Here is a 14204-nt window from a genome sequence, read left to right as displayed (position 1 = left end):
AAAAACTATTCTAGAATACATGTTTGTCTTCTTTGTAGTCTCTCTCTCTTTACATGTACTTTATATCAAACTAGCTGTGCCCGGCCACGCGTTGCTGTGGCTTAGTCTGGTGGTGTTGGTCAGTCTACATTAGGTTGTATTTATGCTGTGACCTCCACCTTCTTTATATTCACATTAGTAGTAGTACAGTATTTGAAGTCTGTTACCTTCTTCAATTTTTGTGTTGATTGATAATTGCTTGAGATCCCTGTTGTCTTTGGTTTGTTGTTAGTTGTAATGTCTGATTCTGCTGAGTGCAGTTTATATTTTTATTGTGGTACAATAGTCTTTTTTTGTTTTGCCTGTGTAAGTGTTTATTATTGTTGTTGTTGTAGTGGTCATGAAGGTTGGATAAGTTAGATGTTACTGTATTGTTTTTTGGAGGTCCAGTGTAGCACTGACTGGCCTCTCAGCCTCAGTGCCTGGCTGTTTCTTGCCTGTGATGGTGTTGATTCTTATTGTTGTTGTTGTTGTCATTCTTATTATTGTAATTGTTTTTTTGGAGGCCAAGTATGAATGTAGGGATTGGGGAGGTGGATGAGTTGTGTTGTCAAATTTTGTATTTGTTATAGTCACAATGCGTTGTTGTGAGTTTTGTGGGTCCGGATTGTGGTTTTGTGGTGTGGTTGTGTTGTTACAACTGAGAGGCAAGGCTTTTGTGTTGTGTTGCCAAGTTTTGTATTTCTGGGGCGTTTAGTTGTGTGCCAAATTTTGTATTTCTGGGCATTTAGTTGTGTTGTTATAGTCACGATGCACTGTTGTGAGTTTTGTGGGTCCGGATTGTGGTTTTGTGGTGTGGTTGTGTTGTTACAATCGGGAGGGAATGCTTTTGTGTTGTGTTGGCAGGTTTCGTATTTCTGGGGCGTTTAGTTGTGTTGTTATAGTCATGATGCGTTGTTGTGAGTTTTGTGGGTCCTGTGTGGTTTTGTGGTGTGGTTGTGTTGTTACAACTGGGGGGTAAGGCTGTTGCATTGTTTTGGCAAGTTTTGTATTTCTGGGGTGTTTAGTTGTGTTGTTATAGTCATGATGCGTTGTTGTGAGTTTTGTGGGTCTGGATTGTGGTTTTGTGTTGTGGTTGTGTTCTTACAAATGGGAGGCAAGGCTTTTGCATTGTGTTGTCAAATTTTGTATTTCTGGGGTGTTTAGTTGTGTTGTTATAGTCACGATGCGTTGTTGTGAGTTTTGTGGGTCCGGATTGTGGTTTTGTGGTGTAGTTGTGTTGTTACAACCGGAAGGCAAGGCTTTTGCGTTGTGTTGTCAAGTTTTATATTTCTGGGGCATTTAGTTGTGTGCCAAGTTTCGTATTTCTGGGGAGTTTAGTTGTGTTGTTATAGTCACGATGCATTGTTGTGAGTTTTGTGGGTCCGGATTGTGGTTTTGTGGTGTGGTTGTGTTGTTACAACCGGAAGGCAAGGCTTTTGCGTTGTGTTGTCAAGTTTTATATTTCTGGGGCATTTAGTTGTGTGCCAAGTTTCGTATTTCTGGGGCGTTTAGTTGTGTTGTTATAGTCACGATGCATTGTTGTGAGTTTTATGGGTCTGGATTGTGGTTTTATGGTGTGGTTGTGTTGTTACAACCTGGAGGGAAGGGTTTTGCGTTGTGTTGCCAAGTTTCGTATTTCTGGGGCGTTTAGTTGTGTTGTTATAGTCACGATGCGTTGTTGTGAGTTTTGTGGGTCCTGTGTGGTTTTGTGGTGTGGTTGTGTTGTTACAACTGGGAGGCAAGGCTTTTGCATTGTGTTGCCAAGTTTTGTATTTCTGGGGCGTTTAGTTGTGTTGTTATAGTCACGATGCGTTGTTGTGAGTTTTGTGGGTCCTGTGTGGTTTTGTGGTGTGGTTGTGTTGTTACAACTGGGAGGCAAGGCTTTTGCATTGTGTTGCCAAGTTTTGTATTTCTGGGGCATTTAGTTGTGTTGTTATCGCATGATGCGTTGTTGTGAGTTTTGTGGGTCTGGATTGTGGTTTTGTGGTGTGGTTGTGTTGTTGTAACCTGGAGGCAAGCCTTTTGCATTGTGTTGCCAAATTTCGTATTTCTGGGATGTTTAGTTTTGTTGTTATAGTCACTGCGCAAACAACTTTATCATTTTATATATATAGATAAGTACTCCCATGCTATCTAAACCAGATTTACTGGTGAAAACACACAAAAGTCAACACCATACCAAAGCACAGGTGGATAATTCCATAAGAAGCAAAAAGTAGCAGGAGCTCACTATTTTGCCTGTCTTCCCATCCATTTAAAAGACAACATTGCCGGTCTATAACAGTTGGATACATTTTAAAACATTCAAATTTCTTACACAATAAATTATGACTGCTATTTTTCACCCACTCAAATGTGTGAATTGTAAACTTGCAACATAGTGATATATAACACAAGTGCTTTTTAACAAAATTGTGATAAACAAAAACATAAACAAACAAAAAGGGGATAGTTTGTGGGGGTGAAGAAAGTGGTCACATATACTTAAAAGGGGGTAGGGAATAAGAAAGAAAAGGAGGAAAAATAATGAAATAAAATAGAAAAAATAACATAAGTAAATATATAAAAATGACTTCCATCTATTGTATGATGTATTTAATAGCATTCAGTTCATCATCATCTCTTCTTCTATCTAATCTGTAACTGGCATTGCAATCCTTCGTTATTTCACAGTCCAAAGCAGTATCCCTCAACCTTTTATACTTGTAATGTCAAATCAATAATCTTAATATCTCATCTGTTAAATACTTTTTGATCAGTTCCCAGTCTGTTTGCTTTCTTGGTCTATCTTGGTTATTTACTAGTCAGTATGTAATTCTATCCATATTCATGATTTCTAGGATTTTATTAATCCAAGAGTTTATTGTGGCAAAACGCCATGAATCTAGTACCTCCTGGTTGTTCATTTTTTTTTTTTTAGGTGTGGGGTCGTTTCATCTATGAATACCTTATAATGTAATCCACTTAGGCCGTCTGGGCCTGGTGCTTTATTCCCATCAAAATTTCTAATTGTTCTTTTAATTTCTTGCTCCGTAATTTCTTTATTCAGTAATTCTCTTTGCTGTTCTGTTATTTTTGGCAACTTTTGATTGCCTAGAAATTTGGAAATATCCTCTTTTCTAATCTGGTCTCTAGTATAAAGCTTGCTATATTTATTGAATTGATTTTGCTATTTCTTGTTCTGTAGTATAACTCTTTCCTTCTTTCCTGCTATTTCAGTTATGAATTGGGCCTGTTTTTTTTTCTCTAATTCTTCAGGCTAACCATCTACCTGGCTTATTAGCATTTTGAAAATGCCGTTGTTTTATAAATCTTAGTTGTTTTTCAATTTCTTCCATCTCCAAATGCATCTCTTGTTTTCCCAAAATCTCTAATTCTTGTTTATTTTTTTGTTATTTAGATTTTCTTTTAGTTTTCCCTCCCCTACTCTAATTCCTTCCTTTATTTTGTTCATTGCCTAATTTTTTAGCTTATTTTTAATGCGCTTTGCTAAATGAAGTGGCAGCACATAACTGCTTTGCCAAATAATTTGGGCTGGCACTTTAGTGGAGTCATTCAGGGTAAAGTATTATTTCAAAATTTCTTTGTTTTTCTTAATATCTTCTTCCATTTTTAATAGGTTCCCATTCAATCTCCAATTTGGAGTTTTATATGTTTTATTAATAATAAATTCTAATGGACAACGGTCTGAATTATTTCTGGGAATATTCTGATTTTAGCCACTTTTGGGATCAATTATGTTGTCATCTACACCTTGTCTATCCTAGACCATGACCTATGCCAATTTGAAAATAAAGTATAATATCTTTTTTTAAGGTGGTGCGTTCTCCAGACATCTTTTAGGTCCCAATCCTGTAGGACTTTCAAAAGGTTTAGTGATAATTTGCTTGTCTGTACTTTGTTTTCTATCTTTGGGTTTACATTTTTATCTATTTTTGGGTCTAGGATTAAATTGAAATCCCCCATAATAATTAATTTGCCAAAATCCTGTATTATTATTTAACCGTTTAGTTGTTTTTTTTGTAAAGGCTGTTTTAGTTCCATTTGGGACATAGATGTCACAAATTACAGTAGAGTCTCACTTATCCAACATAAACATAAAGAAAAGCCTATTAAACATCAAATTAGTTTAAGATTTAACAAATTAAGCACTAAAACATCATGCTATACAACAAATTTGACAGAAAAAGTAGTTCAATACGCAGTAATGCTATGTAGTAATTACTGTATTTACGAATTTAGCACCAAAGTATCACGATGTATTGAAAACATTGACTACAAAAATGCGTTGGATAATCCTGAATGTTGGATAAGTGAGACTCTACTGTAATAAACTTTGGCCCCAACCATCCTGCCATCATAATCTTTAAAAGCTAGTTCAGGTTTTAATTTAGTATTTATATATAATAACACGCCCCTTTTTTTCATTTGATGAGGAGACAAATTCTTTACCTATTTTTTTTTTGGATTAAGTGCACTATGTGTCTATGGGAGATGTGGGTTTCTTGGAACGCCACTACATCAAATCTACACTTTTTTAATTGATTAAATATTCTTTTATTAGGAGAATTCAATCCATTTACATTATTAGAGTAACATTTTATCCCTGGGCTTTGTCTTGTTCTTCTAAATTTGACAAGTCAGTGAGTTACAGTCCAGTGGGAATATCTGTCTTTTCTGGATATATAGTTCTGGCTCTTTTTCTCCCTCTATCACGGTCTTGATCTGAAGAGTCGGTTCTTTTCTTCTCTCTCATTATTTTTTGTAAAATTCTTTGGCCTTCTCTTCTGTTGTTATCCACAATTTCTCTTGTTTGTAAGTTGCCATTAATTCTTCCTTTCTTTCCCACCTGAAGAGGATTTGTCGTTTTTTAACATTTTTCCGTCAGAAATAGGTATTTTTTTTCTTTTTTGGAGGGTACTTATCGGATATTCTTTCAGGATTAATATTTTCTTGCCCTTGTAATGGATGGTGTTTTTGCCGGCCCGTTTAGCTTGGATAAGTGAGACTCTACTGTACCTCTTTTGTTTGCACAATTAGCAATATGCATATTCAGTTTGGGAAGAAAGCTTACCTTGCATCCAAATAGAATTTTATGGCATAAATCCAATTGTTCTCTCCGCTGAATTGAAATTGAAACATATGCTAATTCTAGTTTCACTCATTCTATTCTAGCTGAGACTAAAAACTGCATTTTGGCCTAGGAAATTTATGGTAGTATGAGAACACAGTCAGTAGCGTACTAGTGGGGGCGTTATAGGGGGACAAAAGTACAGTATGTGTTTATATAAAGAATTTTTATCATGCACTCCAGACATAAAGGCCCCTATGGTGCATGAGATCAATAGCAAATCAGAGTTTTGCCTGTAGCCTTTTAGAGGCTAGGGAATAAACAGTGCAGTCAAAATGAAGCAAACACAGTAAGTATGACAGTCTCAATTACATCATTAACCACGCAGCCCAGCTGCAGAGGCAAGATGCCCTTTCCTTTCAGTGCATCTGAAGAAATGAGCCAGGACCCCCAAAACTCACACTAAAATAAAGCAACTGATGTCAGAGGAGGTGCTAGATGCCCCCTTTCCTCTCCCCCGTGTTATGCTGAAACGGTTCCTCCAAAGAATCTCTTGTACAGTTTCAACTATCTTACAACTTCTATTAAATACACATAACCATATTTCATGCTACAGGCAACTCTATTCAAATACAATCAGTCATATTTTATCTACCTCAACTTCTGCTCTGGGAACAGAAAATCAAATAAGGAGGTTCAAGGTTTCAAGATTCACAACTAATAAAATTCTGAATACAAAGGGTCTTATTTTACAAATGGGCTTTAAAGTATTATCCTCCCTCCCGAGTCATAAAACGGCAAGAGTCTAATACAAAGTAAACAACTTAATGTAGACTACAGTATGCATCAAGAGTATTTCCAACTGACACTCCTTAAATTCCATATATACAAGAAATAATACAGGTAGATAGGTTGAAGAGGAGGCACGACTTCATTTTAATGTGCAGTGTCAAAGTAATTTTTCCATTATTAATCCTTTCTACCAATCCCATTTTTATCTAAATTGCATACATTAGACATACATATATTGATGGGAGACAACCAGCAGATTATTTAAACAGGGAAAGGAACTAACTTATTTCTTTCTCTCAATGCTACTCCACTTTATGCCACAGCTCTGCAGCTTAGTACAGTATCTCTTTTTTTATAACTGGGAAGGAAGAAGCAGGGGATTCTAAAATGAAAGACTGGCTGCAATCTGGGTTCGGTTAGGAATCTCATTGGTCTCCTCATCAGAATGCAATCAGTTTCCAGCAGATTACTAGCTGGGGAAATGGGTTAGTATAGTTGTCCAGAACTCATTGATGGCAAAAGAAACATTTCACAGAGTTCTCCAGCAGCAAAAATGCAGTGCTGCATGCATATAGTTTGGGATCATACTCTGAGCTAAGGATGAAGTTCAACCTAAAAAAAAAAAAAAATCTGGTTCGCAGCCCCTGAAATAATGTCAAAGTCAAAATCTTAAAAAGTAAGAATGGTAATTTCCCCAAGGAAAATGTGGCAGAATGAAAACAAAAAATTACATCCACACAAACCTGCAGGATGATATAAATTCACATTTTCAGGATGTGTTTGAAGAGAAAATAGTCATTTGTGATGTTCTCTATACCCAACGTATTTATTTTAAGAGGCTAACTATCTTACACAATCATATTACACTTTTATATTTCATTCCTTTGACAAATGTTGGAGATGCAAGATGATTGATGCTCTTTCAGCAAACAGAACAACCCATTCACACATGAAACAAAAAAAAATCTACATTTGACAAAGAATATACCTAAAATTTGCAATGACTGGAGCCCTTTTAGGAATGAAATATGCCACTGTTTTTGATCCAAGCTGCATGGCTTTGTGTTACTATATACCAATACTATGTTTTGTTTTATTTTTTGAACATCAGTGCTTGGCCTAGCCTCTTTTAAAACTTTTTGACACTATCATTCTACCAAATTATGGACATAAAAGAGTAACATTGTACACTCTTAGGTCCTATTCATTTTAGCATAAAAGTGTTAAGCATGTGCTTATACAGGCACTCCGTCAGTTACAAACATCAGACTTACAAATGACTCACAGTTAAGAACGAGGGGTGAGATAACAGGAAGTGAGAGAAATCTACCTCTTGGAAGGGAAATTAAATCCTGAAAGAGTTATCATGGGGGAAAGGTATCTCCACAGAAGCTTTGTCACTAATCCTTGTTTCCATAACAAGCCATTTTTTTTCAAAATCCAATTATTATAGCAGTGGTTCTCAACCTGGGGGGTCACCAGATGCTTTTGACCTTCAACTCACAGAAATCCCAACAACTTGTAAATTGGCTGGGATTTCTGGGAACTGAAGGCCAAAAACACCCGAGGACCTTAGGTTGAGAACCACTGTATTATAGGGACAGAACGTGTAGTGAAATCTTCTGAACAGAGGCATAGACAGCAAAGCGAACACCACATGTATGTTAGCCCTTCCCTATGCTATCCAAAGCTAAAAGCTAAGCTGGAGTTACACTTAAAAATGTACCTGTTCTGAGTTACAAACAAATCCAACTTAAGAACAAGCCTACAGAACCTATCATGTTCATAACTTGGGGACTGCCTATAGTAGTAATTCCATACCGGTTCACCTTGAACTCTTGCTTATTTGATCTGTGAGCAGATATGCCATTGCATTGTACTCCGATTGAAACCAGAAAGATCTATTATTGAACTGCCCCAGTCTGCAATTCCAAAGATGGCAAATTAAATCTTACCTAGTTGTGAAATTCTAAGATTTAATACCACAGCTTATTTGGAGTATGCTAAAAATATTTTCATGTTCTCTAAATTTAGAGAGGGAAAAACATCTACATTTTTCCACTATTACAACATCCTGAAGAATACAACTGTTTATGTATGCACTTTTTCTCTTCAGAAAATTCTTACCTGCTCTCCTTGCCATTTTGAATGACTGAATGTCTGTCTGTAGTTGCCCTTTCACTACAGACATATGTATTCCGTCGTGTCATTGCTCCAGGTGCAGTATTATTCTACAGAGAAATGGAACATAGGTGTTAATTTGCAGGGTCTATTTGATTATGTACAGTCTGCAAAGTAGCTTAAAACATAAATGCTTACTAATAGTCATAATTCTGCCATTGTTCATTACAAATTGAATTAAAATTGCTCAGTTATAAGAACATCATATTCCTTGGCCTAAAACTACCCTTCCATTATGTGGAAACCAAACTTTGAGCACAAAACTACTTTTTGCAATGTATGTTAAACATTTATGGCTCCTCCATAATAGTAGATTAATCTAATTAAATGATATGTTAAGCAAAATCAGAATTGAGAACTAGTGAAGACTGCAAGAAAATGCTAAGAATTGTTATTAACTACACTAAGAACTAAAAAAAACTTCAACAGAAAATAATTAAGGCTGCAAAGAAAAAGTGTGATGAAAATAACAAAAAAAAAACAATGAAAAGGGTAGAAGAGCAGAGGATGACATAACAGAGGAAAAGGTAAGTATAAGCCCACTGTAAAATTGCACTGGGGGGGACAGGAGCACAATGAAAGTTAAATAATTACTTTGCCTCTGTCTTTATAGAGAAAGAGTGTGGAGATAGGCCCAAGCCACTGATCAATTTTCCAGGAACGACAGAAGAGCTAGCAGATAACAGAATGATTTTTAAAAGTCTGAGAGGCACTGAAAGTAGACAAAGCATATGGTCAAAACAAATAGATATCCCCTTCTTCATTCAGGAATAAAAAAATCTGGAAAGTTTTGTGATTAATCTCTCTTTTTCCTGAACAGAACAACAAAACAAGAAAAGGATAAATCCCACTAACAGCAAGCAACCCCATTACCATTTATTTCCTCCACCCACTCTTAACTTGAAACAATCCAAGAAAAATGAGACCTCCAAGTCAACAGCATTTTTTACTGGCAAGGAAATCTTGAAAGGACTTTTTTCACTGAAATCTGATTAAGTTCTATTTTTAAAAAACATCTTGATAAAAAAGGCTGATTATATGATGACAGACATAGTTTGGAACACAAACACAGACAGCAGACACCATTTGCAATTATCCTGCAGGAATTCCATGGAAATTCCTTTCCATTAATTTGTTACACAGTGAACAGACACAGTGAAGACATCTGCCCTTGCGCTTTGCTACTCTGCTGCTGAGTACACATCTCACCACGTTAAAATAGTGGATGTGTCTATTAATGAGACATGGCGCATTATCACACCACTGGAGAAATTATACTGTTTAGCTGGTATTGCACCACCCGACATCCGCCGGGAAGTAGCAGCCAATAATGAAAGGACCAAGGCAGTGAGATCTCCAGCCCATCTCCTGTTCGGATATCAGCCAGCACGCCAATGCCTTAAATCAAGAAACAGTTTTCTAAGATCTACAGAGATACCCGCTGGAACACGACAGCAAGCAAGAGTCCAGAAGTGGCAGGTTAGAGCCTGGAACCTCAATCAGTGGATGAGACCGGATGAGAAACTCTCTTCTGGGCACACAAAAGACTGGGCGACTTGGAAGGCGCTGAACAGACTGCATTCTGGCACCACGAGATGCAGAGCCAATCTTAAGAAATAGGGTTACAAAGTGGAGTCCACGAAATGCGAGTGTGGAGAAGAGCAAACTACAGAATACCTACTGGCCACCTGTAACAAATCACCAAGAGGTCATGAGTTCGAGGCCAGCCCGTGCCTGTCTCTGTTCTATGTTATGGCACTGAATGTTTGCCTTATATGTGCAATGTGATCCGCCCTGAGTCCCCTTCGGGGTGAAAAGGGCGGAATATATATTTACTGTAAATAAATAAATAAATACTGCAATGTAATCTGAGTCCTGCCACATGCACATTGGAGGACCTTCTTATAGCAACACCACAGGCACTCCAAGTGGCCAGCTACTGGTCAAAGGACATTTAGCATAATTCTAAGTTTTGAACTTTGTGTTTTTAAATACATTACCACTGTACCCCCGGTTTTGCTTCTGGCACAATAAATAAATAAATACAGTAGAGTCTCATTTATCCAAGCCTCGCTTATCCAAGCCTCTGGATTATCCAAGCCATTTTTGTAGTCAATGTTTTCAATATATTGTGATATTTTGGTGCTAAATTTGTAAATACAGTAATTACAACATAACATTACTGCATAATGAACTACTTTTTCTGTCAAATTTGTTGTATAACATGATGTTTTGGTGCATAATTTGTAAAATCATAACCTAATTTGATGTTTAATAGGCTTTTCCTTAATCCCTCCTTATTATCCAAGATATTCGCTTATCCAAGCTTCTGCCGGCCCGTTTAGCTTGGATAAGTGAGACTCTACTGTACATTGTTGCTATGTACCTTCACCTTGTATATAACCGATGGCAACGCTAAGGCAAACCTATCATGGGTTTCTTGACAAAGTTTCTTAAGGGGGGAAGGTTACCATTGCCTTCCTCTGAGGTTGAGAGAGACTGATTTGTACAAGTCCATTCAGTGGATTTCCCTGTCTGATGAGAGATTTAATTCCTCTTAAAAATATTAAGCCTTGGAGTTGTAGTCTGAAAAACTAAAAAAACAAATACTGAAGAAAAAGATTTGGAGACCAATGTGCATCAAAACACAATAAAAGGAAACAAGATAAAATTGAAATAGAGTAGATAGTACTTAACTGCTTCTAGGTAGGAAAGTAATTTAAACATGGATGCCTTTTCTGTTCCCGGCAATACGACACCTGCAAAAGCTTGTTATCCTGTCTAAATAAGTCAAGGTCCATGGAGTTCTGCAGCTACAAAACTGTCTTTTACAGAACTACTTCAAAAGCCAAAAAAAATTAAATTTACCGTCATACCTATTTAACTATATTAGCAACTGAGCCTGCATAGAGTTTGAAATATACAGAGCTTTCTTTTTCACTCCCTCCTGGAGGGAGAGATTGTAAAATTGGGTCGCTGTAGGAGAGACATGAACAACCAAAGGGATATTATGCTTAATCTGAATGAGGGGAACTACCATTTTGTCTACTGCTTCTCTCCCTGTGAGGAGAGAAGAAAGAATTAATTGTGAGACAGAAGCTGGCTCTCAATCCACTGAAGAGAACAATCCTGGGGAGCAGGACAAACCGCAGAAACGTAAGTGACATTAATGTCTGTATTACAGTAACTGACACAATCTAAAACAAAAACAGACCAAGTAGCCAGAGCATCTGAAGGCCTATACCTGCTGCAAATTGGCTGATGGGCTGGAAGAGAAAATATGTCTGCTTGTGATTACACTTCAATGTATCTGGGAAGAGGAAACTTTAAGAAACACTTTCTTGGAAGGATGTCACAGAGGTGCTGTTTGTAGGGAGGAAGACAATTCTCAAACACACAAGGTAGACACTTGACTACCGGAACCATGCTGTGAGTATGGAGCTACACAGCTGATTTCAAGATCTCTCATTAACTAGTGATTACAAATCCCACAAACAAGGATAATGTCAAGACCCAGGCTGCAGAGCACCAATAACCATGCGCAGAGGCCAGAATCTATCTAATATCTTTATTAAAGGAATATATAGTCAATAAAAACAAGTGAAGAACATAGTTCAGAAGTAGACCTTTCAGGAAAGGTCAAATATAGTCCAGGAAAACAATGTCCAATATGAGATATTAGAGTCCAAAGTTATAATCCAATAACCGAAACACACACTTTGCCAAGCGAAGTGTGGGGAAATGACAGGGTCCTTTAGTCCAATGGAGCTTGACAACAAGGCTGGAAGCAAACTAGATTCTTGGCAAACAAGGCTTGATACGTGGCAACAAGAGGCAAGAAGCAAGAACGAGGTCCGTGGCAAGATCCGGGGACAAGGCAGACTTGGAACTAGAACAAGGTCCGAGGGAACTGGAGTAGCGTAGTCCACACACAATCTACTCCCGAAGCTGACGAATTGACTCCGCAAGGATTTCTTTGCGGGTAAACACCTATATAGGATCTTGTTTTCCCGCCAAGGAACACTTTCCCTGGGGAACAAGAAACGAAACCCATACTGTGTCCAGATGCATGACTCCTTCAGATTTCCCAAGGGAAACAGGCTTAATCAGCTAATTGTCTGGCAGCAATCCTGGCGCTTCTGCGATTCGCCTCCCTAGCGCCTCTATCTCGATTATAATTATCCCGGCGAGAAAATGGGGGAGATTTCTGCTCAAGGCTTGTTTGGCTGACTTCTTGTGGGCAAACATCTTGCAGGTGCAAGGGCTCCAATTCTGGCTGAAACGGTGGGAAACCCAAGTTTTCCTCTTCATCTGCCACAATAGTACCAGGAACGGGACTACATGGCCCATGAGTCATCACAGATAAAAGCCTCTGTCCTTGGAGAACATGGTGATAACCTTGGAGGGTTTTTTACAGTATGATAGTAACTTTGGAGGACGCTCCCTGCCTTTTCCCAGAGGAAGAAAGAGAGATCTGGTGGTGGCAAATTATTCTCTGCTGGGAATAACAGAAGTAGTACTGCATAGAACTTAAAATACCTTAAGTAAGTTCCATGAGATGAGAGAGAAGCTACTAGGGAACCTTGAACCCACCAACAATTATTCCTCCCTTCTTATCCCTATAGGAACAAATGCAAGTGGTTTTCAGCAGAAAGCTGAAAAATCTTGGGACATAGCCTGTTATTCTATCACTCCTTCCTGCTGAAGGACATGACCTAAGAAGAGAGTGACATACACTAGAAATGAACAGCTAGTATCGAAAACAATGTCATCAGGAAAGATTTGGCATTCATAAAGGACTGCTGGGAAAAGATGGGTTGTACCTCCCAACAACTGGTAAGACCATATTGGCCAAGAATCTCACTGGGGGTGCTGCCACACAGCAATATAACCGAAAATATCAAGGCAGAATAACCCACAATATTTGGGTTGAACTGGGTTATCTGAGTCCATACTGCCATATATCCCAATTCAAAGCAGATATTGTGTGATTTTATTCAGCTGTGTGGAAGGGGCCTGGGTTTGGTTGGGGAGGGACACAGTATTCTAAAGGGCAGAGAAACATCAAGTTCTGAAGCAAAAATCACAATGTTACAGGAAAATCAAGCTGACTGTATACAAACTCAAATAGTGAGCAAACCCCCCCCCCCCCAAAAAAAAAACAACAACAACAACCAAACAAGGAACTGGAGAGAATGATTCATAGTCTTGAGTGTCTACATACATATTAACAGACCATGGAAAACAAAAATGTTATAAATTTGGACTCCTAACAAGAAAGGTAAAATATAATTCAGTAGGCATCACCAACAACTAATGATATAAGTCTTATGTTTGGGCTATAATAGTGGGATATAACCTATTTCAAAAGAAGGAGAAGCAAATAAGAAAGAAGGACTAGAAGCACATGTCGGGAATATCAATGCCTTTTAGGAGATCCATGACTTAAAGTATGGAAAACATATTGAGAGCATTTGAGTAAAAATTAATGGAGTGACATCACTTTGTGCTCTACTATAGACCCCAAAGTCTAATAGAAGTCTCAGATGACACCTCCATAGATGAAAAAACTGAACATTCAAAGAAGTGATAAAGTAGTAATGAGAGATTTTAACCACTCTGATATTTCATTGTTAAACAAATGTCAGATCCAACCATTTCCTCTCTTGTCTTGCAGACAATTTCTTTGTAGAGAAACTGAAGGTGGTAACAGGGGATCAACTATTTCAGATTTAATGCTGATGCACAGGAATTGGTCAACAGGATGGAAGTAATGAGATTCTTGAGTCAAAGTGATTATGTTCTCTTGGGATTTGCTAGATACAGGAATTGGGAAATCAACTAGTCAAGAAACACATTGTAGGCTTCATGAAAGCTGATTTTGGAGCATAGAAAAACAATAAGATCCTACTGTCAGAAATATTCAAAAAGGGGGGGGGGGTGATTAATGGTGCATACGAGTTTCTTAAAGATGAGATAATTAAAGGAATGATTGCAATAAAAAAAGAAAAATGGGAGGACTCTAAAGAAACCAAGGTGGATCTTGGCATGTTGGAATATCATATAATCTATTACAAATAAAATTGTAAAATCCAGATAATCTACTTTGAATTGGATTATCTGGCAGTGTATAATCCAG

General features: G+C 37.7%; 1 protein-coding gene across 12 annotated transcripts in view; it reads right to left on the bottom strand.

The window, feature by feature from the left end:
* Positions 1 to 14204, bottom strand: part of mark3 (microtubule affinity regulating kinase 3) — an 83372-nt gene that overhangs the window by 15766 nt on the left and 53402 nt on the right. For 6 of the 12 annotated variants that reach the window (XM_062968522.1, XM_062968519.1, XM_062968520.1 and 3 more), the window contains 2 exons: positions 8660 to 8737; positions 8012 to 8115 (listed from right to left, as the gene is read on the bottom strand). In XM_062968522.1, the coding sequence (XP_062824592.1) occupies positions 8012 to 8115; positions 8660 to 8737 (182 nt within the window). The remainder of the gene's footprint in view (positions 1 to 8011; positions 8116 to 8659; positions 8738 to 14204) is intronic. The other 6 variants (XM_062968524.1, XM_062968525.1, XM_008115735.3 and 3 more) reach the window with 1 other exon arrangement.

This window comes from Anolis carolinensis, chromosome 1, assembly GCF_035594765.1.
Source record: "Anolis carolinensis isolate JA03-04 chromosome 1, rAnoCar3.1.pri, whole genome shotgun sequence".
Classification (NCBI taxonomy): Eukaryota; Metazoa; Chordata; class Lepidosauria; order Squamata; family Dactyloidae; genus Anolis; species Anolis carolinensis.
This window is presented reverse-complemented; position numbering and strand designations above follow the sequence as displayed.